General features: G+C 44.2%; 1 protein-coding gene across 1 annotated transcript in view; it reads right to left on the reverse strand.

The window, feature by feature from the left end:
* The window catches only part of RAB31 (RAB31, member RAS oncogene family), a 153,774-nt gene extending 130,434 nt beyond the window's left edge, over positions 1-23,340 (reverse strand). The window contains exon 1 of the mRNA XM_017514167.2: positions 23,061-23,340. Coding sequence (XP_017369656.1) covers positions 23,061-23,099 — 39 coding nt within the window. The 5' untranslated portion in view covers positions 23,100-23,340. The remainder of the gene's footprint in view (positions 1-23,060) is intronic.
* Positions 23,341-27,793: the final 4,453 nt, after the last annotated feature.

The raw sequence follows: 27,793 nt of genomic DNA on the forward strand, positions 1-27,793 counted from the left end.
GAAATTAAGTAAAAAATATTTCCAAATAATATACAGAAGTTGTTTTTAAGCTTGAAATCTCATATTTTAGCTACACCCTAGGCGATGCTGTAGAGAGGAGCTGGATTTTGGTGTATCTGAATGGCTCAGATTATGTTCCTTCAAAAGAGATATTTTACATACGATCATTTTTTATATGAAGCATATGAAAAATCATCCAGAATCTATCACGTGTTTACTACATAGACAAACGTCCATCTTTAGATCTGTCATTCAACACCATGTTATTCCTTTTATGCAACAGAATGCAGCATGTCAGAAGTATGTCAAGAATACAAAAACAACCAGGAGTAAATTCATAATTCAGACACTACTGACTCTGATTTTTCTTAAATTCAGAAATTAATTAATAGTAGAACACAGAGTCCAAAAGCAGACCCACATACACATGGAAATTTCATTTATGACAAAGATAACATAACAGACCAGTAGATAATGATTATGAATTAATCAATACATGGTATTAAAACAACCAGCTAGGCTTTTAGAGTGTGGCGGGGGAGGAGAGACTGAATCCCTAGCTGGTTCTTTATCCCAAAATCCACATGCTCAAATAATTTAAAATGTAAAAAATAAAATATGAAAGAAAGTACTAGAACAAAATATAGGTAACTACTTTTATAATATTAGAGTGGAGAAGGATTTCCTAAACAAGACATAAAGCATCAAAATCAAAAAGACTGATATATTTAACTAAATGAAGATTTCTAAATATCAATATGATATTTTTAAAAGACAGTAAACAAAGTAAAACACAAAACAACAAACTGAGAAAAAACATATGCAATACAAATAAAAAAAGGGTTTAGCTCCTTAATATACAAAGATTTCTCACAAATCAGTAACAAAAACAACCCAACAGAAAATGGGTAAATGATGTGAAGAGGCAGGTAACAGAAAAATATCATCAGTCAATAAGCAAATTTTAAAAATACCCATTGTCATTACAAAGAAATGCAAATTAGAATAGGTTATCATTTTTAATCTCTAATATTAGTAAAAATGAAAATTTTTATTATATTCACATGGCCAGGCGGGGCAGCTCACACCTGTAATCCCAGCACTTAGGGAGGACAACGTGGTGGATCACGTGAGGCCAGGAGTTCAAGATCAGCCTGGCAAACATGGTGAAACCCCGTCTCTACTAAAAATACAAAAATTAGCCAGGCATGGTGGCATATGATACTTGGGAAGATACTTGGGAGGCTGAGGCATGAGAATTGCTTGAACATGGGAGGCGGAGGTTGCAGTGAGCTGCGATTGCACCACTGCACTCCAGCCTGGGTGATGGAATGAGACCCTGTCTTAGAACAAACAAAAAATTAGGTTATATTCTATGTTGTAAGGGTGTAGAAAATCATGTCATCAAACATTTAAAGGGAGTGTAAATTGGTACAATATTTGAGGTTAATTTTGCAATATCTTTTTAGATATCAATCTCCCATTCTCTGGCCCAGTGTTCTATTTCTAGAAAGTAATCCACAAATATACTTCATTCGTGTACCTTAAGATTCAGGTACAAAGATTTTTATTGCAGAATTGTTTGTAAAGCCAAATATTGAAAATCACCTCAACATTTATCATTAGGGCACCAGTTAAGTAAATCATGATATATATTGTTGTAACAGAACACTATGTGAGTTTTCAAATAAATGAGATTGCTCTATTCATGGTGCCAAGGAATGATACTCAAAGTTTACCTTTAGGGGAAAAAGGCAAGAAAATAATGTTTTCATATGCATAGACCATACCTTAAAAAATACACAAGAAGGTTGGGCACGGTGCCTCACACCTATAATCCCAGCACTTTGGGAGGCCGAGGTGAGCGGATCACCTGAGGTCGGAAGTTTGAGACCAGGCTGATCAACATGGAGAAACCCCGCCTCTACTAAAAATACAAAATTAGCCAGGCGTGGTGGCACATGCCTGTAATCCCAGCTACAGGGGAGGCTGGGGCAGGAGAATCGATTGGCCCCGGGAGGCAGAGGTTTCGGTGAGCCAAGGTCGTACCACTGCACTTTAGCCTAGACAACAAGAGCGAAACTCTGTCTCAAAAAAAAAAAAAAAAACCAAACAGGAAATAGAAGACATTAGCAGAGAAAGGTGGCCTTTTTCACTTTTCATTTTACACTTATGTGTACCCTTTTTATTCTTTACAAGTAGCATGAAGTCTAGTCATTAAAAACAACTTTAAAAAATACTGATCTATTTGCTAAGAGAATAGACCTTAAAGTATTCTTACCACAAAAAAGATAACCATGTGAGATAATAAATGCATTAATTAGCTTAACTGTGGTAATCATTTCACAATATATATAATCAAAACATCATATTGCACACCTTAAAAATAGACATTCAGTTTTTACTTGTCATTTACACCTCAATAAAGCTGGGGTGAGAGGAAAGACCGGTCTTAGCAAAGATTTTCTTAATAGAAAGGTTTTGTTCATTAAAAACGGAAACAAGACATATTTTTAATATTTAAGAGGCCTGTTTTCAAATACCCTTCAACATTTTTAAATGGCTTAATTATATAAAATTAATATGCTTCTTGGGCTGGACACAGTGGCTCATGCCTGTAATCCCAGCACTTTGGGAGGCCAAGACAGAAGGATCCCTTGAGGCCAGGAGTTGGAGACCAGCCTGGACAACATAATGAGAACAGCATCTCTGCAGAAAATTTAAAAATTAGCCAGGCGTGCTGGAGGACCTGTGGCTCCAGCTACTAGGAACACTGAGGTGGGATGATCATTTGAGCCTGGGAGTGCAAGGCTGCAGTGAGCTATGATCATACCACTACACTCTTGCCTAGATGACAGAGAGAGACCCTGTCTTTAAAATAAAATAAAATAAAAATAATATGCTTCTCATTTTAATTAATTGATTTTAAAAGGTCTCCAAAGACACTGCTTTCCACCCTTACTCATATCCCAGCAAACACAGAAAATGCTATTATCTGCATAGCACCAGGTCGTATGGGCACAAGTGGCTATAGCTGGAAGAAGTCAGAGGGCCACAGCCCGCCCAGCCCACCTCCCCAGGTCAGCACCCATGTCTCTGCACACTTGGCCCAACGGCAGCACTCCCTGCCCCAGCCCTTTGGTGGGGAAACTTCTGTCCTAAGAATGTCTATTAAACAACCTTATCTTAATATAAGTCCTTAAAAAATAACAAAGTTCCTACAGTAAGTATATGCTACAATTTAAAAACAAGCAAAACTAAATGTTATGGTGTTAGAAGTCAAGACAACAAGTTACTTTTTTTTTTTAAGATAATACTAAGAAGGGGACCAGGGTGGGCTTCTGGGCAGCTGGTAATATTATTTCTTGACCCAGGTGTTTACATAGGTTGTTCCATTTGTGAAAGTCCATCGTGCATTAAACTTAAGATTAGTGCACTTTGTGTGTTATACTTCAATACAAAAATTTAGAGTATGTTATAAATTTAGTTGAATGAATGAAAATAATGATGTTCTACAGTATTCATTTAGTAAATTGAAAGCTATTACTCAGCACCTTTTAATTGCCAGGCCCCGTAGCAAAGTGTATTAAAGAAAACACCTGTCTTATACGAAATAGCAGTAAGAGTGCCAGTGAAACACACACACACACAAAAGAAGAGCACAGCCAGAGCTCCTCTTGTGTTAAGAATCTACTTAAACTCCCTTAAGCCTTAAAGTTATGAGGATGTAAAAGGGTCTGGGGGAACAGGTCTGGGGGAAGAGGCTGGTAAGGTAATATTTTGAATATGACATGCCAGGCAAGCTTCCCTGTTAGAGGAGTTATCTATGCAAACTGTCAGTATTTTACCATGAGAAAATCAAGCCCCAGAGATTACGTGATTTGCCACAGAGAATACATGCCCAAGTCCACCTGTGGCCAGGGCTCATCTGCCCGCACTGTGCCACCCTGGCTGCAGTGCTTGCACAGTGATCCAACAGCTGTAACAGCAGACCTGAAGACCTCTGATATCTAACAGGCCTCTGCAGTCCAGCAGGTTGGCCTTCTGCATTGATCACGTTTCACAAACTGACATTTCCTGAACCCAATTTATAGCTTAAAAAGTATCCTATGAGGGGCTGGGTGTGGTGGCTTACACCTGTAATCAGAGCACTTTGGGAGGACGAGGAGGGCGGATTACCTGAGGTCAGGAGTTCAAGACCAGCCTGACTAACATGGAGAAACCCTGTCTCTACTAAAAATACAAAATTAGTTAGGCATGGTGGGGGGGGGGTGCCTGTAATCCCAGCTACTCAGAAGGCTGAGGCAGGAGAATTGCTTGAACCCAGGAGAGGGAGGTTGTGATGAGCCAAGATCACGCCACTGCACTCCAGCCTGGGCAACAAGAGCAAACCTCCATCCAAAATAAAATAAAATAAAAAGTATCCTGTGAGACAGTAAAGGAAGAAAAGAACTGGAAATGGTTGTCTCTTGCACTCTGGAGCTGGGAACCCTGGAGCAGTCACACTGTCTGGCTTAGGGCCCACGTCCCGAATGGCCTTTGTGACACTGAGCAAAAGCATTTCACATGGCTAAGGCTCCATTCTTCACACCTGCAGATCGAAGACAAAAAGCCAAACACAGAGTTGTTTGAGGACTAAATGAAATAACATGAGGACAGTTCATTGTAAACTATAAAGTGCTAAACAACTATGTTGTCGTTGTTGCTGCTGCTGTTGGTATGATTATAAACGCATTCAAACCTTTTGCTGCCATCAAGGTGAGACCAACTCTGATACTGGATTTTGCACATCTCATACATTCCCAGAAACGACAAACAGTTATCTGTATCTCTAAATAACCTGACCAGGACCCTGACATTGTGGGAATCTCTGTGTTTTCCTTCCATGTAAATACTTCAAACCTGGTTCAAATTATTCAATCAAATTATTAAATTATGTTTTTAATACAAGCCCCCTTATTTTTAAAAAGTCCATTCGATCAGACCAGTCGTATTCTCCCTACTACATGCCAGTTTTTAACAAATAATTTGTAACATATAACAATAACAATACTAACTGGTTTGTGGAACAGCTAAGTCATTATGTGCATTGGGATTTAGAATCATACAAAGCTCGTTCTAATGCTTGAAGCATCATTTATTAGCAGTCAGTCCTTGAGTATGCTACTTAAATCCCTGAGCTGCAGCCTTCTCATTAGCAAGATGAAGATAAAAACAGAACTTGCCCTTACAAGCCTATTAATGTCATAATGTATGTAAAGCACTTATTTGGTAGGGTAGATTAAAGATGATCACAAATTCTTGCAATTCCTCCCACCAAGAGGTGAAGTCTAATTCTCCTCTCTTTGCTTCTGGACTGGCTAGAAGCAATTGGTAAAATGCTTGACCAATAAAATATGGTAGAAATGGCATTCTGGGACCTGTGAGGCTAGGTCAGAAGAAGCCTTTTAGCAACCACCTCCCTAAAGCTTTTTAACACTTGCTGTGAACTCAGCCAGCCACCATGTGACCTGAGACTCCATGCTATGAGGAAGCCCAAACTACCCAGGTAGAGAGGCCACATGGAGAGAGATACTTGATTAGCATCTAACTGACCCAGCCTGCCCGGCCCCGTCACCAGACAGGTAAGCAACGACGCCTTTAGATAACTAACAACTGTCCATCTGTGAGTTGTTACCCATGAACTGTGAGAAATATTGTTATTTGGAGCCACTGAGGTTGGGGTAGTTCGTCATGCAACAATAGGTAACGAATACTAAGCACAGTCCCTGGCACATGAGATATACTCAGCACAAGTCTACGTGCTTAGGATTATGGGGCTATTACCTTTTTTCATATACAAGAATAATTACAAGCTCATCTGCATAAAGACAACCTTCTTAATCAAAGGTATTCTGGAGTCCTTCCTTGAAAGAAAGAAATATCCTTCAGGGCTATGTACCAATCCTTCTCAACTATTCCTGATGTTGCTGAGATTCACAGCAGAAGCTACTACAAATTATTATAGTGCTTGTGAGTCTACAATTACTGTTTCTCTTTCATCCATGAATATTTTTAATAAGGAAGAAGCCAAGGGCATATAAAGAAGGCATGAGTAGAGTGTAACTACTTTGTTCATAAGCACAAATAAGAATGTGCACATCTGGTTACTTGTGACACAACAATTATGATTAACAAGTCAGAAGCAAAACGCTGATTCAAGTGAAGTGTCCAACCATGCAATTCTCATTAACAGTAGCAACATATGTAAATCAGTACATTATGCGAAGCATCATTTCAATAATAATGTTTTTTAAATACTTATATTTTGATTATACAATATTACACACTAGGTTCTTGCAATGCTTTAGATGTAGTTTGTTTGTCCCCACCGAAACTCGTGTTGAAATTTGATCACCAGTGTAATAGTACTGGGAGGTGGGACTCAGAGGTGGTGTTTGGGTCATAAGGGATGGATCCTTATGAATACACTAATATCCTTCCGCTGAGGTGGGTGAGTTCTGACTCTAACAGGAATGGATTATTTCTAGAAACAATGGGTTGGTAAAAAGAGACTGGCTTCTTTGGTTTTGCTCTCTTGTATCCTCACTTACCATGTGACTTCTTTGTACACACCCACTCCACTTCCACTTTCTGCCATGAGTGGAAGCAGCCTGAGGCCCTCATCAGATGTAGCTGCCCGATCCTGGACTTTCCAGCCACCAGAATCATGAGCCAATTTCTTTATATGTTACCCAATCTTGGGTGTTCTCTTATAAAACACAAAATAGACTAAGAAAATTGTCTTGCTAAGATTAATCTATGCAAAATAATATAACTCATCTTTTTAAAGAGAGATCTTTTTAAAATTTTTATTTGCCATATTTATTAACAATTCCCTAACAAATTAAGTGTTTTGGAAGATCTTGAAATGACTGAGCTCATTATTCACACGCCCATAAAAATGCTTTTATGGGCCAGGCACAGTGGCTTATGCCTGTAATCCCAGCACTTTAGAAGGCCAAGGTAGGCAGATCACCTGAGGTAAGGAGTTTGAGACCAGCCTAACCAACATGGTGAAACCCCATCTCTACTAAAAACACAAAAATTAGCCAGGCATGGTGGCGTGTGCCTGTAATCCCAGCTACTCAGGAGGTTGAGGCATGAGAATTGCTTGAACCCGGGAAGCGGAGGTTGTGGTGAGCCGAGATCGCGCCACTGCACTCCAGCATGGATGACAGAACAAGACTTTATCTCAAAAAAAAAAAAAAGTCTTATGAACAGAGTCTAATGCATTCTTTGCTTTATTTTGCAACATAGACTTTTGAGGTTTCAATAGTATCTGCGTCTACTCGTGAAAGCTAGGACTTTCAAGGTTGTCTGTTAGTTGTGTCATACCAGAAAAAGTAGTAAAACTGTACAGCTGAGGAATAGCCTATCAGCAGACACTGGTCATACCTGAGAACATACCTCCACCTTCCACCTGGTGGTGCCACAGGAACACAGCCTTCCTTGTCCAGAGTACTGCCAATACCGTGACACTTCATAAGGGAACAAATGGGTTCCATCAGCCCCTGGCCAATCGCAGTGGTTAGAGCAGGGTTTCTCAGCCCCTTTAAGACTTCACATATTTTCATAAGGGAAAAAACCATCTCACGGACCCCAAGGTAGTCATTAACTATTCCACTGTGTCAGTATACACAAATAATAAGGGTACACATAAACTGTGCCATTCTGAAACTACAAAATAGACACAGATGCATTGACTAAATAAAAATTAAACTATAAAACCAATGACGTTCCACTTGATAGTAGTTTCACACGGTGGACAGTGTTGCTCCACTGTGGCTGGATTCCGAGGTGCGCACCCTACACTGTGTCATGGTTTAATTCCTTCGTGCTCCACACACAGTCTGTCAGCTCCACCTTCAAAACACAGCTCACATGGGACCACATGCACCACCTTGCTGCTACACTCTGGAAGTTACCACTGTCTCCCGTGTTCATTCAGCCTCCTCCTGTGGTTGGTCCTCACACAGCTGCCAGGGCAATCCTCATAAAAGGTAAGTCAGATCATGTCCTTGCTCTGTGCCAAAACCTTCGAAAGCTCTCCCACTTGATTCCAAGGAAATGCCAAAGTTCCTCCACTGGCCCACAAGGCCCCACCTGATCCAGCCGCAAACCTCCCTGACCTAACCCCCTTCTACTCCCTCCTCTCCCTCCCTTCTCTTTCCTGCCCCAGCCACACTGCTCACCTGCCATTCCTCAGACTCACCAGGCATGCCCACCCCATTTCAGCCTCACAGACCCCTCTGCCTGGTAGCCCACATGGCTGCCCTGAGTACTGTCTCTTTGGTCTTCACTCTGATACCTCCTTTCAGAGACGCTTTCTCAAGCCCCCACCTGAAACCGCACTCCTCTCAATCAGCATGCCCGGGGCACTTCCTCATTTTCCTTCTCTCCACAGCACTCCCCACCATCTGCCACACTGGGTATTTGTGCACTGCCTGTCACCCCTACTAGAATTTTAGCTCCATGAGGTCGGCAACAGTTCATATTGTTACCTGCTATTCCCCCAACCCCTAGAAACTGCCTGGTACATAACAGTCACTCAATAAACACCTGGTGCATGTGCTGCACAATCACATGGTCTTCACATAACCCCAATTATTTCTTTTTTTTTTTTTTTTTTTTTTTAAGATGGGTTTTTTTTTTTTTTTTTTTTTTTTGAGATGGAGTCTTGCTCTGTCATGCAGGTTGGAGTGCAGTGGTGCAATCTCAGCTCACTCCAACCTCCACCTCCCAGGTTAAAGTGATTCTCCTACCTTAGCCTCCTTGGTAATTGGGATTACAGGCACCTGCCACCACACCCACTAATTTTTAATATTTTTTAGTAGAAACAGAGTTTCACCATGTTGGCCAGGCTGGTCTGGAACTACTGACCTCAAGTGATCCACTCATTTGGGCCTCTGGAAGTGCTGGGATTTCAGGCGTAAGCCACCACACCCGGTTGACCCCAATTATTTCTGTACTAACTCGGCCTTGGTTATTTTCTCCTTAGCCAGTCTTAATGATGTTAAAGTTGTCACACAGAATTCTGTTACAGGATGATGACCTGGAAGATCCAGGATGTAATTTTATTTATTTTTCAAATAACAGCTCACAGAAAACAGAAATGCCACACACAGAAAACGTGTAGAACCCTGAGAGCAGATCAGCAGGCTCATTAACTTCCCTAGACCGCATTTTGAGGAAAAAGAGATTAGAGAATGGTGAAAAGGCCCAAATACCACCCCTTGAAGAGGTCACCATTCCCCAAAAGGAGGTGGCTGCCTTCCTGTGATGGACCACGGACCCCAGAGAACAGCCTGCACGAGTAAAAGCACAGCACTACCTGATAAGCCAAATCTGCATCCTGTTGATGACAGACCTGTCATTTCACCGAAGCTATAAACTCAAACTACAAGGCCCCTTTATAATCTTTCCAATTTCAGTACCAGTGTACCACTTATTTCTACTAAGAACCAAATGGATCTCTCCCTATCAAGCATCTCCTTGTCCCCTACAGCACATTTTGTAGGTTTTAACGTAATTACACAAAGTAATACATGCTCACTAGATAAACCAAAACAGTGAAGTAAAAAAATAAAGAATAAATTACTTATGAGCCCAAATCTGCCTCCCACCCCATGCAGGTAACCACTCTGACCCCAAGTCTCTGGGGAACTTTCTCCCTGTGTGTGGATGTCTCATGCAGGTGAAGACACTCCCACTCGCTCCCAGACACGCCCCTTCTGCACCTCACCTGACATCAGCCCTTCTTCTGGTTCATCAGCAGACACCACACGCTCTCCCTGGTCACCCCAAACTCCACCAGCCCTCACCTTCTAAACATCTGGCAACTAAGCATCTGGCGATATCCCATTGGGATGCCTGGTGTTGTTAAATAACTTTTCCCACATATGCCCTAGCAGACCAAGGACATTGCTAGACTGTAAACCTCAAGGACAGAGCCTACTGCATAGCACCCATGTAATACGGCTCTGATAACTAAAGATTTCAAGCCGGACATGGTGGCTCATGTCTGCAATCCCAGCACTTCGGGAGGCGGGCACGTCACTTGAAGTCAGGAGTTTGAGACCAGACTGGCCAACATGGTGAAACCCCATCTCTACTAAAAATATAAAAATTAGTCAGGCACAGTGGTGTGTGCCTGTAATTCCAGCTGCTTGGAAGGCTGAAGCAGGAGAATTGCTTGAGCCCAGGAGGCAGAGGTTGCAGTGAGCCGAGATCACGCCACTGCACTCCATCCTGGACAACAGAGCAAGACTCCATCTGAAAAAACAAAAACAAGGTGAGCCTAGCCAGGCTTGATGGCAACCCTGGCAGCGCCCTGCTGTGTCCTGCGGCTTGCTGAGTGCCTGCTGCGGCACAGCGGGAAGGAGTTTGGCACATTCCCAATGAAAGGGTGGGAGGAAGTTAAAAGCAGGGTTAGAAACATTTTCCTGTAAGAGTGAAGCCCTGGATGCCTCTTTCAAAGCGGTTGGGCTGATGACTCATCATGAGAAGTGGAGAGAATAAGAAAACAAATTAAAATGATGGAAGAAAATGATCCTGCCGGGGCAGAAAAAAGCAGCAACATAACAGAAGAAATAAGGGCAGGATGGTGAGGTTGACATAGGTCCAAAAATATAAAGCCATCCTCCTAAAGTAAAACAAAAGACAGAAAAAAAAGATAAATGAGACGAGTGTTACAGAAAAGGAGGGCAGGCAGGATCACTTCTCTTTGGCTGTGGGATCACAAACAAACTAAAGTGAAGAACAAACAGGATATTGCCAGCTAGTACAATGATGTGTCATTATTAAGAAATGGGATTAAAGCCATCAATCCTGTATTTCTCACCTCTGCAATCTAAAACTACAATCAGCATGTATCATTTCACTACTTGATCATTTCCATTTTCCTTCACAATTAGATCAAATTTTATTATATATATATGTGTATATATATATACATATATAATGATTTTTTATTTTATATATATGAGTATATGTATATATATGTGTGTATATATATGTTTATATATACGTGTATATATATACACGTATATATAAAATAAAATATATATGCATATATACATATATATTTTATTTTATATATGTGTATATATGTATATCTATATAAAATATATACATATATATTTTATATACATATATATGTATATATATACATATATATAATAAAATATACATATTATATATATGTGTATATATACATATATATGTGTGTGTGTATGTATATATATATATATACATATATATACACACACACATTTTTTTTTTTTGAGACAGAGTCTCACTCTGTCACCCAGGCTGGAGTACAGTGGTACAATCTCAGCTCACTGCAATCTCCACCTCCTGGGTTCAAGCGATTCCCATGCCTCAGCCTCTGGAGTAGCTGGTTGATTACAGGCGCACACCACCATGCTTGGCTATTTTTTGTATTTTTAGCAAAGACGGGATTTCACCATGTTGGCCAGGCTGGACTCGAACTCCTGACCTCAAGTGATCCACCCTCTTTGGCCTCCCAAAGTGCTGGGATTACAGGTGTGACCAACTGTGCCTGGCCTTCAAATTTTAATTAGCATGCATCGCTTTATGTTAAGGTCTGAATATTTGTGATCCCCAAAGTTCATATGTTGAAATCCTCACCTCCAAAATGATAATATTAGGAGGTAGAGCCTTTGGAAAATGATTAGGTCACGAGGCTGGAGCTCTCATGAATGGGATTAGTGCCCTTATGGAAGAGGCCCCGGAGAGCTCCCTTACCCAATGGAAAGACACAATCTGCAAACCATGAGAGAACCCTCACCAGGACCTGCCTGTGCAGACACCCTGATGGTGGCCTTCCAGCCTCCAGAACTACAGGAAATACATTTCTGTCGTTTATCAGCCCCCGGTCTATGGTACTTTGCTATAACGTTAGCCCAAAAGAACTAATGTACTTGATAAGAAAAAAATTAGCTCTTTAGAAGTTTATTGTGAAAGTTCAGAAAATAAAGCTGGGTGCACTGGCTCATGCCTATAATTCCAGCACTTTGGGAAGCCAAAGCAGGTGGATCACCTGAGGTCAAGAATTGAAGACCAGTCTGACCAACATGGTGAAACCCCATCTCTATTAAAAATACAAAATTAGCTGGGCATGGTGGCATGCACCTGTAATCCCAGCTACTTAGGAGGCTGAGGCAGAACTGCTTGAACCTGGGAGGCAGAGGTTGCAGTGAGCTAAAATCACACCATTGCACTCCAGCCTGGGCAGGAAGAGTGAAACTCCAACTCAACAAAAAAGGTCCATAAATATTTTAGCTGCTAAAATTAAGTATAAATTAACTAGGTAGTATTGATGTCATGAGACGTACTTTTTTAAAAACTTTCTAATGCCAGCACTCTGGGAGGCTGAGGCAGGTGGATCACTTGAGCCCAGGAGTTCAAGACCAGCCTGGACAACATGACAAGTCTCATCTCTACAAAAAATACCAAAAAAAAATTATCCAGGTGTGGTGGGCACCTATAGTCCCAGCTACTCAGGAGACTGAGGTAGGAGGATTGCTAGAACCAAGAGGTCGAGGCTGCAGTGAGCTGTGATTGCACCACTGCACTCCAGCCTGGGCAAGACCCTGTCTCAAAAAAATAATAAAATAAATAAAAAGTAAATAAAACTTTCTTAATTTACCAGTGGAAAAAAAAAAAGAACACTTAGCTTTTCCTCCTTGCCAGCAGAAGGCAAGTTTCATGTGATACTCCATGTACTCGTGTGTGTGTGTGTGTGTGTGTGTGTGTGTGTGTGTGTGCACGCGCGCACGCATGGTACATGCACATGTGTCTCCCTCTCTTTCCCCTTCTCTTCTCCTCTTTCTCTCTTCTTCTCTCCCACTTTCTCCCTCTGTCCTTCCCTCCCAGGGTTACACATTATATTTACAGATCCTAGTTAGGAAAGTGATTCCATGAGGGCAGAGAGTAGTCCTGGAGAATGCAGGTGTTTTTTTCTTAAAGCAAACAAACAAACAAATACGTTGATAGAAAGAGATCTAGCTCTCTGCAGCATCCTGTTCAAAGAAGAAAAAATAGAAGGGAAATTACTTCCCAGTGCTCTGTTTGCTGCCCTGAAGCCCCTTCAATTTTCTGATAACTCAAGTCTTCTATGCACATCTGGGGGAACTGAGAGTAGCCTAAGATATCTTCTGGGTTAAAAGTGGAGCAAACAGAAGTCACATTCATGACTTCTAGAGAATTCAAGCAGTCTAAGACATCTAAAGCAAGGAAATATATTCCAAAAAGACCCATCAAAAGATCCCACAGGGAAAAAACTCATTTGGTGACCTGATGTTAAATCCCACTTTTCGGAAACAGGAAGATCACTTAAGATTGGGAGGTGAAGGCTGCAGTGAGCTGTGATTGCACCACTGTACTCCAGCCTAGGTGACAGAGTGAGACCCTGTCTCAAAAAAAAAAAAAAAGCCCACTTTTTGGTTGGGCAAAGTGGCTTATACCTGTAACCTCAATACTTTTGGAAAGACAGCAGTAGGAGGATTGCTTGAGCCCATGAATTCACGACTAGCCTGGGCAACACAGCAAGATCCCATCTCGACAACAACAAAAAAAGACTAGCCAGTGTGGTGGCATGCCTGTAGTCCCAGCTACGCAGGAGGCTGAGGCAGGAGAATCACTTGAGCCCAAGAGTTCGAGACTATAATGAGTTATGATCACACCACTGCATTCCAGCCTGGGCAACAGAGCAAGACTCTATCTCAAATAAAAATTCCACTTTTCTTTTCCTCATTTCTGCTGACAAAGTTAGACAACAAGAAAGACCACTCTGACTCTTCAGGACGTACGCTCCTCTCCACAGCTCAGCAGCTTACCACGGGAGGAAGCTGTAGGACCAGTGTCAAGCCCTGAGTAAACAAGAAGCAAGCCAGGTGCAGTGGCTCACGCCTGTAATCCCAGTACTTTGGGAGACTGAGGCGGACAGATCACGAGGTCAAGAGATCAAGACCACCCTGGCCAACATAGTGAAACCCTGTCTCTACTAAAATACAAAAAAATTAGCTGGGCATGGTGGTGCGCACCTGTAGTCCCAGCTACTCGAGAGATTGAGGCAGAAGAATTATGTGAACTCAGGAGGGGAGGTTGCAATGAGCCGAGATCGACCACTGCACTCCAGCCTAATGCCTGGCAACCGAGCGAGACTCTGCCTCAAGGAAAAAAAAAAACAAGAAGCAGACACCTCCACCCTGGGCTCTGAAGACACTGAGCACACTCAATTGCCACCCCCAGCAGCCCACTCCCACTCAAATGTCTTGCCTTCTTTTCCCATAAAGCACATACCACCCCCTAACAGACCATATGATTTAATTTCCCCACCTTCCTGCTAAAATGTAGGCTCCACAAGGTCAAAGTCCTGTGTCAGACACACCACTGCCTGACACTTGCAGAAGCTCAGAAATATATATATACTTATATATACATATTTATATACATATTTATTTCTATATGTATTTATATATATTTATTTATATATGTATTTCTTGAGTAGTCTTATTTTTTAATGTGATCATGCAATATTAAAATAAAATGTATAATATAATATTTCTATACATATTTCTATATGTATATAGAAATATATATTTATTTCTTAAAAATATACATGTTTCTCATTTTTATTTAGAAATAAATATATATAAAAAGTGTATATATATATATATATATATATATACACTTTTTTTTTTTTTAATGGAGTCTCGCTCTGTTGCCCAGGCTGGAGTGCAGTGGCATGATCTCGGTTCACTGCAACCTCTGCCTCCTGGATTCAAGTGATTCTCCTGCCTTAGCCTCAGTAGTATCTGGGACTACAGGTGCATGCCACCATGCCCAGTTAATTTTTTTTTTTTTTTTGAGACAGAGTCTCACTCCATCACCAGGCGCCAGGCTGGAGGGCAGTGGCACGACCTCGGCTCACTGCAACCTCCACCACCCGGATTCAAGCAATTCTCCTGCCTCAGCCTCCTGAGTCGCTGGGACTACAGGCACATGCCACTACGCCCAGCTAATTTTTTTGTATTTTAGTAGAGACGGGGTTTCACCATGTTGGCCAGGATGGTCTCGATCTCCTGACCTCGTGATCTGCCTGCCTCGGCCCCCCAAAGTGCTGGGATAAGCCACTATGCCCAGCCAGAAATATTTTTTAATAAATGCCACAGAGATAAGTGGGAAAGAGTGTTTTAATATTACACATGATCACGTTAAAAAATAAGACCACTCAAGATCGCCTATGTTGTATTCTCACCAAAACACTGAACCTGAAAGCAGCAATTAGGAAACAGACACTTCCAGATCTTGGGACCTCCTACAAGACAACTGGCCTGGATTCTTCAAAAATGCCAGAGTCATGGGGAAAAAAGAAGGGGAACTCTTTTAGACTCACAGTGACTAAAGAGACGGGACAATCAAATGTAACAGAGGATCTCTAACTGGACCCTTTAAACAGCTGGAAAGGACATTTGGGGACAACTGGAAACATCTGAACATGGACCATATGTTTGATACTATTATTGTACCTGTGTTCAATTTTGGGGATGGGAGCATAGGATTGTGGTTACATAGGACAATGCCCTTTTTCCGAAAAGACACACACTGAAGTATTCAGGGGTAAAGTGCCATCATGTCTGCAACTTACTTTTAAACAGTTCAAAACAAAGGTTAAGTATTATTTATAAACAGAGAGACAGGAGTGCTGGTTCATGCCTGTAGTCCCAGCACCCTGGGAGGTCGAGGCAGGCGGATCGCTTGAGGCCAGGAGTTAGAGACCAGCCTAGCCAACATGGTGAAACCCCATCTCAACTAAAAAAATACAAAAATTAGCCGGGCATGGTGGTGCATGCTTATAATCCCAGCTACTCGGGAGGCCAAGGCAAGAGAATCACTTGAACCCAAGAGGTGGAGGTTGCAGTGAGCCAAGATCATGCCACTGCACCCCAGCCTGGACGACAAAGTGGGACTCCATCTCAAAAAAAAGAAAAAAAAAAAAAAACAGAGACAAAGGACAAGTGGTAAAATGTTATCCCTGCTGTATCTAGGGCACATTCATAGTCCTTTCAACTATTGTGTAAGTTTTAAATTTTTGGCAAAAAAGAAAAAAGAAATAGGGAAAAGGGAATTAAAAATAAAAGACCCAGTGCTAGAGAGACGGAGAGTACGGAGTGTCAACGGAAGAGTGGACAGGCTGGGGGAGAAGGGACCGTGCCAGAAAATACAGTATGATCCTGAACCTCCTACCAGGGCTTGGAGGGCACACACCCACCTTTCCTTCCCTGTCAAAGCCCTACTCACCCATTTAGGAACTGTTCAAATCCTTCCTACTCCAAGAAATCTCCCTAGCTCCCCACTTCGTAGCCCCCACTGTATTCGACTCCCACCATCTCCCACTGTACATGCAACACCTCCTGCATCACAACCATCAGCATGGGCCGTGCTCCTGTGCATGCAGCACAGGAAGCAACCAGAAGCCCCTCCATCCCAGGCAGGGACCAGATCCCTGCCTGACCTACATTCTGTCTCTAGCAGAGTTAGCACAGCACTGAGCCATTGCAGGTACCCAAGACAGATCGGGACCAAGAACTTTCTTTCCCTCCCATGCCATTATGTCTAATAAGTGAGATGACAGTATTTCTCATCATCAGACCACACTACTTCTGTTCTGCATGGTGGGCCACGGTACGCACCGTAATGAGAATCCAGTCAATGCTACAGAGCTCACAGCTGGTGTGTTCCTGTCCTTGGGAAGGCAGCAGTCACTGCTGTCTTGTCTACCTGCACCACAGCTTCCACCATGAAAGAAACACTCCACAAATGGTGAATGGCTGAATGAACAAATACCTACTCCATTTTCAAACACATATCATAAATGATAAAAACTAAGATGAATGAAAGTGTAAAATCTGCACAGGCAGGCAAACACAAAATAAATGTAGTCTACCAGACTTAATTAAATTGTAAAGGTCTTTTCCAATTAGTGAACTCAAAATCTTTTGTGTTCTAGCACAGGGGTCCCCCACCCCTGGTGTGGTACTGGTCCATGGCTGGTTAGGAACCAGGCTGCACAGCAGGACATGAACAGTGAGCCAGCCTTACTGGCCAAGCTCTGCCTCCTGTCAGATCAACAGTAGCATTAGATTCTCATAGGAGTACAAACCCTGTTGTGAACTGCGAATGTGAGGGATCTAGGTTGCATGCTCCTTATGAGAATCTAACTAATGCCTGATGATCTGGCATGGAACAGCTTCATTCACTGCCTTCTGCTCTAATCTATGGAAAAATTGTCTTCCATAAAACTGGTCCCCAGTGCCAAAAAGCCTAGGGACCACTGTCCTAGCACCTTGAAATGTAAAGTTTGCTATTTTCTGATGGCTATGGCCTTGGCTCAGATCTAAGAAATATATCACACACTGAAACAGTGTCATTGGGCCAGGGCAAAAGTAGGGGCCACATGCCTCAAAGCTATTGACAAGGTACTATGGAATTAATGTTTGTGTCGCCCCACCAAATTTCAGATTTCGAAGCCTAACCCCCAATGTGAGAATATTAGGAGGTGGGCCTCTGAGAGGTGCTTGGGTTGTGAGGGTAGAGCCCCCATGAATGGGGTTGGTGTCCTTATAAGAAGAGAAAGAGACTCAAAGACCAGAAGAAGGCAGCTGTCTGCAAACCAGAAAGTGAGCCCTCCCCAGACACTAGATCTGCTGGCACCTTGGTCTTATACTTCCCAACCTCCAGAAGTCTGAGAATTAAATGTCTATTGTTTAAGCCCTCCAGCCTATAGTATTTTTATGATAGCAGTTCAAATTAAGACACAAGGGATGGGGGAAGGGATCATGAGAAGCTTGAAAATGCTCCTCAAATGATTCTGATATACACACACTGAGCTCTGAAAGCCCAGGGAGGATGAAAGCAGCAATGCTGACCCTGAACAAAAGAGGGACAAAGGGACCCTGATGGATCCTATGAGCCTGGGCTGGGTGCATAAGACACAGTGTTGCCATATGCCAGGCACTGCTGGGAAGACATCCCACTATATCATTTATATCTACCCAGAGTCACCAATGCTGAACATACTTTCCACAAATGGTTCAATTTAATAGAGGAATCAGGTGTGCCAAGAAATAAATGCTGTGGCTAGCCACTCCACCCTCCACACCATCCCCCCTCCCCAAGAAATGCCAGTCTCTGGGGTAAAAAAAAAAATAGTAAGTTACTAGAATCTCAGACTTGGAGAGCAATGTGATCATTACGTAGCCCAATCCACTATCCTGTGCATTCCTTCCTTCCACAATAACACTAACAAATTCCTGTCGCCTTATTGAATACTCTCTCATATCACGCTCAAAGCAACCCATGGGAGGTTGCACAGCTCTGATATCTGCCTTACTGTGAGCATAAATCTGTTCTACTCTTGAGTCCTAGTGTCCTTGAGAAGACAAGAGGCCTTCTGTGTGGAGGCCTTGGACATAGGTAAAGTCCCCATTACCCAGATGTCTCACCAAATCACAGGTATTTGGCTGCTCTTTGATGAACCACCACACAGATTCCAACAAAGATCATGAGGAGATGCTTCAACAAGCTCCTTACCAGAAGCATGAAAGCCCTCAGCTCTTCTAACTACTCACTCAGCTATTGGGGAAGTGGTAGAAATTTCTAAATTGTTGTCAAGGCAACCAAAGCCCAAATATAAATCTCTTTGGGATTCCATCAGGAAGCAGTTTTTAAGTGCGCGCGCACAAATACCCCAAGGAAATAACAAAACAAAGGTCCCCTCCTCCTCCTTCTCCTCCTCCCCACTCCCTCCCATCCTCCTGCTTCTTGCCACGTGGTGCTGTGTGTTAAAAATGCATACTGGGAAACTTTCCACCTTTGGGGTTGAAGCAGCTGCTGCCTCAATATTGTTTTCGTTAGGTTTTTTTTTTTTTTTTTGTAATAAACTTTGCTGTTTTTAAGGGTGTTGCCTTTAAGCTCCATGTTTCATAATACCGGTTCAGATCACAAAGTGGGGCGACTGACACTTTCCTGGTAAGAAAGAGGTTCATGGGGTCCTGCCCACGGTGCTTTCCGCCTGTCAAGCACACCCTCCTGCATGGCTGACTTCCATAGGTAACGGGGCTTAGGCCAGGAAAGGGTGTCCACAAAGGCTTGCTGGGCTGTCCCCATGTGGAATAAACCTGAGAAAGTCCACACATGAAATGCAAGCCAAGAATTTATAACAGATAACATAAACAAACCCAACACTCTTCAGTCCTTGGTTTTCCAAGAACACAAAGCATTCAGAGAATGTTCCACAAGCCACTGTCCATCCCATGTGGGAGCATTCACCAAAAGAAGTAAGATCAGACATTCCTAACATGCCAGGAAGACAGGAAAAGCTCAGGTAGAGAAGACTTGGCACCTGGCCCAGTTTCACTCCTACCTCCTGCAAATGACTCTAATGTCAGGAGATAAGACCCCTGCTCCCATAGATGGAGGAGGAGACTATAGCAAATAGTAACCAGCAGGGGGCCTGTGCTGAAAGTTCTCCCTGCCCATGCCTAAACCAACCTGTACCTCAAATGGGAAGCACATCCCCAAGTCCTCACTGAGCACAGGACCAGGCACAAAAAGACCAGCCCCTCAGCCTTCCCAGTGAGAGAGTGATTGTGTTATGAAGTCTACGTTCTCTATCAGCTTCTAAGGGAAACCCAACAGAAAGTGATTATAACAGGGACAAAGAAGGTGTGGTTGTTAGGGTCTTAGTCCTACCAAGACTTCAGGGAGGTGCCTTATGGCTGAAAAACAGGAAGCTGAGTGCCAGCCACATGCAAAACTTCACCCAGAAGAGATAGACCTCCCTACAAAAAGAACAAAGGAGCCCAAGCTTCCTGTTAAAATGTTGAAAGAGCCTGGGCAACATAGGGAGACCCCATTTCTACAATAATAATCAAAAGTTTAGCTGCCCTGAGTGGTGCACACCTGTGGTCCTAGCTACTTAGCTGAGGTGGGACCACCACCTGAGCTTGGGAGGTTGAGGATGCAGTGAGCCGTGATGACACCACTGCATTCCAGCCTGGGCGAGACAGTGAGACCCTATCTCAAAAATATACATATTTTTTAAAAGGACTTTTGGACTGAGCACTGACTGACCCACAGGGTCTCTCCAATCAAGAGAATAAACCTAGGCTGAGGCAGGAGGATCCACTGAGCCCAGGAATTGGAGGGTGCAGTGACCTATGATGGTTTTTCTGCACCCAGCCTGTATGACAGAATGTGACACTGTCTCAAAACAAAAAGAGAGAGAGAAGAGAGTAAACCCAAGACAGTTAAAATGGCTTTGATCTCCCTAAAATGTTATTCCACCCAGAGAACCATCCGAACTGGACGAGTAGCTAGAAACCCGGCCTGCTGCGCACATCTTACCCACGGAAGAGATAGCCAAACGAGGGGACATGACAAATCTTATTTTAGTGTGGACAAAAGGTCATTTGGCCTTTCAAATAAAATGTCCTCTGACTTCAATCAAACTGAAACTTACAGCCACCCTCAAAAAAAAGGAAGCCACATTTGTGGTGTGATATGATTGATGTTTCTTTTTTTGAGACAAAGTCTCACTCTGTCACCCAGACTGGAGTGCAGGGGTGCGATTTTGGCTCACTGCAACCTCCGTTTCCCAGGCTCCAGTGATTCTCCTGCCTCAGCCTCCAGAGTAGCTGGTATTACAGGCATGAGTTACTACCACCCATCTAACTTTTTTCGGTATTTTTAGTAAAGACAGGGTTTCACCATGCTGGCCAGGCTGGTCTCAAACTCCTGACCTCAAATGATCCACCTACCTCAGTCTCCCAAGGTGCTGGGATTACAGGCGTGAGCCACTGTGCCCAGCATGATTGATGTTTCAAAGCCTTCTGCCTGCCCAGAAACCTCTTCTTTCTCTGCTTTGGCATGGTTCCCCCAACTCCAGCTTCAAATTCCTACCCACAGAACTGGCAAAGGTAAGGCGCTGTCTGCAGGAAGCCACTCAAAGAGTGTATCATTCTTGGAGATAAAAGAAGTAAAGAGATTTTCTCCAGCTGCCTCCTCTTCCAGGTTTGCTAATTGCCACCCTGAACTCATGTTAGTAGAAAATGGTAGCATGTATCTTAAGAGATCATCTGGTATAGTTCTCTGCCTTAAGAGGAAACATGTTATTATGCCCATTTCATAGATGAGGCCGCTGAGTTGCTTTGCTTAAACGACACAGCTCGTTGGTGGGAAAGAATGAGAGCCTGGGTTTCCTTCCTGGGTTTCCTGACACAGGGTTCTTACCACTTGATCAGTGTCCTGGTAGGAGAATGAGACCTGTCCCTAAATACCAAAATTGAAAATAAGGGGTCCCTCTAATAGGGCAGGGCTTAGACCACCTCAGTAAAAGACAAGAGAAAGAGTTTAAGAAAAAAAGGCAAAAACATGTCCTATTTCATTTTTCCCAAGGCCAGTCCTGACAAACACAGCACACATCAAGGCTGCCTCTTCATTCCTTGGAACATGACATTCCTTCTAAGTCTCTGAAGGCCTTCCCTGAGGCTGAAATGGCTCCTCAAGAGGGAAGCATGGGATTCCAGGAATGTATGTCTGGACTATATTAGAGGGCCTGGGGAGCAGGGAAATCCACTTCAGCAACACCAATAGGGCAACAGAGAAAGCCCAGACTAGATCCTGACTGTGGCTGAGCAAGTGGGGGTAGGTGGGGATATCCAGGGACTACGCGGGCGGGGGAGTGGGGGGGACTACGGGGGGGGGGGCATAGGCAGGGCCTTCCCAGATCCTCTGGAATTCTAGACCAACTGGACAATCGAGTTAGGGTAAAGGATGGTTTTGGCAGAGGCCGGTGATGGGAGCCGGGGCAGAGAACACGGTCCTGCCCGAGGTTCCAGAAAAACCTAGAGGAAGCCTAGAAACGCTGGCACAATTCAGTCCTCACCTAAATCATCTCCTCTTTCTACAATTCTTGTACCCCCATCTTGACAGATCAGTTCGCACAAGAATGCGACCCTTTCGCTGCTCTTTTTTAGGAAATGGTTTTCATGAGAGACCAGCTTTGCCAACGACATGGGCGGCTACACCAGGCGCCCATGCCAAAGGCTGCTGAAAACGCCCTGCGAACCAGCTCCTCTTTTAGAAGAAGGAATTCTGGAATGCGATGTGGGCCCCCAAAAGGAAGAGACCCTACATTGATCTGGATTCCCAGGGGCTGTTCGCCAGCGGCTCCCCCGTGTCCTCGCCGGGTCCCCTGCCCGTGTCCCCGGGCCGCCCGGATTCACTGCTTCTTCGTTTCTGATGGCTTTAAGGCTTCTTCAGGCTGAGAAAACCCCACTTTGGGAGGAGTGGTGGTGGGGAGGACTTTCCCAGCCTGCTTCTTTCATCTGCAGCAGGTAAGTTTGCAGGGCGCGCTCCGCACAGGTCACTGCCCCACCTTCCACCCTAGCCGCGCCCTCGGCTTTCACCCCCTTGGCTGGGTTCGCTTTTGGTTTTATTTTTGTGTTTTAAGGGAATAGGGGGCAAAAGAGGACTCAGCGACTTGGCCGAGCAACTTAAACTTTCTGCCGGAAGGAAACTATCAAAGGCGGAGGAGAAAGCCCTCGGGGTCCCAGACACGCTGCCACTGCCGGGTCCCCGCCGAGGGTCCCAGCAAGGCCGTCGCGGATCCGGAGACGCGGGAACGGTGAGGAAAAAGAGGAGAAAGCCCAGGGCAGGCTCGAACCGGACCCCCGCAGGGCGAGCGCGGGGGCAGACCCGAGGGTCGCAGGGACGTGGAGAACAAGGAGGGTGCGGAGAGCGAGGGACGCACGGACTAGGGGAGCGAGGGGACCCGGGGAACCAGGGGGGCGCGCGGAAGAGGGGTCGGGAGCTACGAAAGGGGTGCGGAGAGCGAGGGACCGCGGGGACTGAGCGCGGGGGGTCGAAGGGAGAGAGGGGGCGCGGGGACGCGGGCCGGGGTCCCCCGGCGGGTGGCGGCCAGGACTCACCCCCAGAAGGCACACTTTGAGCTCCCGTATTGCCATCATGTGCTCGCGGCCGGACCAGGCCGGGGCTCAGCAGCATCCTCCGGGGCCACCGCGCCCGCGCCCCGCCGGCGTCTCCCGCCTGGGTCCCTCGCTCGCGCTGCCAGCGGGCGGAACCGCCGCCGCTGCTATTTCTGGGCCGCCGGCCCCGCCGCGGTGGGTCACGTGTCCGCCGGCCGGCTCCTCCCGGGCGCGTCGGGTCCAGGCTCGCCGGCCCCCAGTTCCCAGGAACGCCCCCGGACGGCGTCAGCCTCCCGGGGACCTGCGGCGTCGCCGGCGGATTGCCTCCGCCCTCGGACCGGCCCCGCGCGGGCCAGGCTCCCCCAGCGCCCTCCGGCATCAGCTCTCCCGACCCCGCCTGGCCGCAGAGTCCTGGTGGGAGGGAAGGACGGGACAGACCCTGCGGAGACCTGGACCCACGACCAGCGGGTCCCTGCAGATGCCATTCTCATCTGAAATGTGGATGCTGTCGGCCGACGCCGTTTGCTGTTTGTGTGGCAGCGCTTGGAGGTCTTTGGGTAGTCCCATCCTCAAACGACATTCTGTGTCCCAGGCAGAAGTCAGGCCACTGAGAGGGGCGTAGTGAGGATAAGGGTGAAGAGAAGGGGGTTAACTTTTCAGCCTGCCTTCTGGACCTTCCTAATACCCCAGCTTCCGTCAGCTCTGCCAATTTCATTTTTCTGTATGTAGCTGAAAATGATTCTAGAAGCAAAACTGGCTATCCGTGTCTGAAACAAGAAACTTGTATTCTGGAGAAAAACTCTCTCAGTAGAGCAAATCCTGCGACTTGTGTACAGGTCAGAAATCCAGCCCTCTGAAGTACAGGTAGAAACATGGAGATCCCAGCAGACCCCAGCATCCTTCCTAACTAGGAAATGCGAAGAGGCTGTGGCCGCACACAGGCAGGGGAAGCTTCTGTAACTGTTCTTTTCTCCATGTATGGCCTAGTGCACCTCATCCACTCAGATGACTTCATTCATTGCTGCTACAGAAATGTCAGCCTTTTCAATGTAATCTGTCTGAATATTCACTGGCATTTCAGATGGGAAATGTAATTTTAAAAACTGATTTTTTAAAACTTCATCTCCTATTCCAAACTCAGGCCTCTCTCCTAACCTTCCAGTTTTAATCAATGGCATTTCCATTCTCCTAGCAGACCACCCTTGAGGCTTTATTCTTACAGAAGCCAGGTTGAAGCTTCCCAGCACCCAAGTAGCCCCATCCAATGGGAAATTCCAAACCAAGGCCTCCAAGAAGATAAGTCCTGGAATGCTGGAGTCAAAATGGGACCCAAAACAGACAATTGACAAGTAAATTCCCCAGAAGAGCAGGAACTTTGCCGTGGAGACGCAGGCTTGTGGAGGTTACTCAAATGTACTAAATTGTTCAAAAGGCAGCCATGGACAAGTTAGAGTCCATTGTATCAATATCCCTCCTTGTTTTTGTATCCAAAGCAGAGTCTTCTATGTGGGCAGGGTGAAAAGAGGGTTGCCCAGAATCACACAGCCCTGGTCACAATACCTCCCTGTCCTCAGATTTGCTGATCAGAAAACCATCGCTACACAGTTGCAAAGACACCTCCTTCTCCAAGACCTTCGGGGCCCTCACCACACCTACTGAGACTTGGATCTCCACACTGAAATGTGTCCTTTTGGCTTTCCAGCTCAATTCACAAAAGTCAGTCAAACCAGAGTGGAAGCTTCTGCCATGTTCTACATCCTGTGCAGTGAGTGGGGCTTTGTGAAATTGCCTTAGATTGCTAAAGGCAGAACCATGCCTAGACAGAAATAAGCAAATCAAATTTCTCTTGCGTTCCCTTACTCTTTTTCATGACTGCTCTCATTCCGCTCTATTCTCCACTATAGCCCAGATGTCTGGGACGCTTGTGTGGTTTCTAGGCTCTCCCAAAACAGTCCCCTATCCAGGCCTTCCCTCCCTCAGAATCACCCCAATCCATTTGTCCTCCCTAATCCTAGTTCTATTAAAAATGAGCTCATTTGTGTCTCCTTCTGATCAGGCCTTGGGCTCTTCTTTACAAAGTTGCAATCCTAGTCTGTCAACTAGACTGTGTTCATGGGTTTATACCCTCTCCGCAGCCAGGTCACCCCTGAATTTAAACATGGCCTCATGAAAACCAGGTCCCCATCATCACCCTAAGGTAACCCATAAAGCTCTGGCCCAGGAAGGCAGAAAGATGACTGCTAGGAGACATATTTTAGGAGTGACAGGTCAGAGGAGTGACAGGTCAAGGTTTACAAACCCTGTTTTTCATAATTACATCTTTTTTATGGAACTGTAGTGTCTGCAATGTCAGTTAAACAGCCTTTTTAGTATTTCTCGAAAGCTCTCGACTTTTTTTTAAAGTACCATGTTCTCTATTGTTACAATCTATGGATTACTGCACTAAGGGCCCATCCCTACTCCTCTGGAATTTTCTGCAAATATGTAGTTCTGGTATAATTTCAGCAGAGATAAAAATTCAATGATACATAACTGACAATTTATCAAATTAAAAAACAGAACATGAAAGTTTTTCTTATGAGAATTTTGTAAAGTAAAAGGTCATTGTGCTACTTCAGACCTCAATGTCTCTGCTGCTATAAAGTCTCCAACAGCAAAAGCCAGGAATGGTCATAAAACTGATCATGTTTTTTGATTCAGGAAATCCTTTTTTCAACAATAACACACAAAGACGAGACGTTAACAAAGCTGCCTGTCTGATTGTAAACACATACAGAAAAAGAAACATGCATTAGAGAAACAAAATAAAATTATCTCTACGGAGGTAAAGGGAGAATTGCTGCATTAATTGTAACTCAAATCTGTTAACATTTGGGGAATTATTAAGCAAGCCAGGGTATCTTTACTGGATATATTTAATGGTGTACAAGAATATATGTTACTTAGATATTAAATGAAATGTGTATACTATGTAGATTTATAGAGCTGGTTATAGTAAATAAGGTTCTGTGAAAACAATTATGACTCAAAAGGTTAAATAGGATAAGCAATATAAATATGTTATAATGCCCTGGAGCGCAGGCTGATCCCTGGAGACCAGTACTGAGTCATCTGGTCTGCTCAAGGGCCAATTAAGAAAAAATAAAAATGTTTACAAACCTTTTCATAATTATATCTTTTTTATGGAACTATAGTGTCTGCAATATCAGTTAAACAGCCTTTTAGTATTTCTCATTTACATAACAACTCCTTCCTTCCTTCTTTCCTTCTGTTTCAGAAACTTTCTAAATAGCATGTGCTACCCAATCTTATTTGTAACTCATGCCATTTAAACAAATTTTAAGGAGATGAATCCTGGACATACCAGGGTAGGAAAGGGATTTGAGAGATTTAGAAAAACAGAGGTGAGTGGACCCCACAATTCACCCACAGACTTGAAAAAGGAGACATGGCCTGGAAACTGAAGGAGCCTCTGTCTGTGGGGAGGGGATGGTCCCTGAGAACTCCAAGGAAGGTGGTCGCTTGGTGGAGGGGCTATTAGGTAAGCGGATAGAAACTGCACAACCTCCCTTACAGCTCCAGATGTCTTCATGTGGAAAGTGCAGTGGCATCTTCAATAGGAGACAGGGAGGGTGTGGGCTCACCTCCTCGTCTTCTCCATCGCCTGGAAAGGGAGTGCTCAGAAGTGTTCCAGAACAAGTGGACAGCTCTCACTGAAGACAAGGAAGGTTCTGTTGGGCCCTCACAAAGGATTGGTGTCAGGTGATAATGTTTAAACTTTCCAGATTCCTGAGTGCCAGCACTGGGCAGCTTAAGCCAGTCTTCGCATCTAACTGGCCTCTGTACTGACACTCCTGCCCAGCAACCTCCATCATCCCTTGGATCCCTGGCTGAGCGTAAAGTGTTAGGTTAAAAGAAAATAAGCAATAAGATATATATTAACACTTCCCATGGAGGTAAATGGATTGATTCAGCTGTGACCACCTCCCGGAATCTGTAACATTAATCCAATCGGTCCCGTTCATTTTCATTTTACTTGTAAAACTGAGAAATTAAATTGCAATGATGCAGATAAAAGTCACCACAACCCCAATTTTGTTTCATAGACTGTCTTGGGTTGTTCTTTCTGGCAAGTTATGTAAGTTTTCCTGCAATTGCTCAGAGTAATATTACTGAGTTTAGGATTTCTTTTTCTTAAAAGGAGTTGTGTTTCACTTCTTTGTACCTTAACATTATTTGCTATCAAAAAAAATTGGTTTAATTTTAGATGTTGGCAACGATTCCCATATCACAGGGATTTCCGTGTTTAGCTGTTTACCCACCCATTCAGCAAACAGCAGACACTGACTATGCTAGACACTGGACGAAGGATCAGTGGAGGAAGAGGACACATGCTGACGTTGAGCTACAAAGGAAAAAGACAAACATATAAACAGGAGACTATTGTATGATGCTAAATGTCTGAAGCTTGGTGTAGTTGTTTCATTTTTGTTACGCTTCTCATTCGGGAAAAGAGCATAAATTCCAGAGACTCCAAACCTTGAATTCAACGAAAACCCAGCCCCAAGTAAAGGAGAAGATGATCAAGATGGCTGGAGTCTGAACCTAGTCAACTGCTAGGTGAGTGAGTGTGTTTGTGATAGGGGGAAAATAGATCTGTGTTTTGATTGAATTCCCAAGACTGCCCTAGATGAGGAAGAACGTAATGCAGGCTTTTTCTAATCTGAAGTGCCTCT

The sequence above is a fragment of the Cebus imitator genome, unplaced genomic scaffold (genome assembly GCF_001604975.1).
Source record: "Cebus imitator isolate Cc_AM_T3 unplaced genomic scaffold, Cebus_imitator-1.0 Scaffold518, whole genome shotgun sequence".
Classification (NCBI taxonomy): Eukaryota; Metazoa; Chordata; class Mammalia; order Primates; family Cebidae; genus Cebus; species Cebus imitator.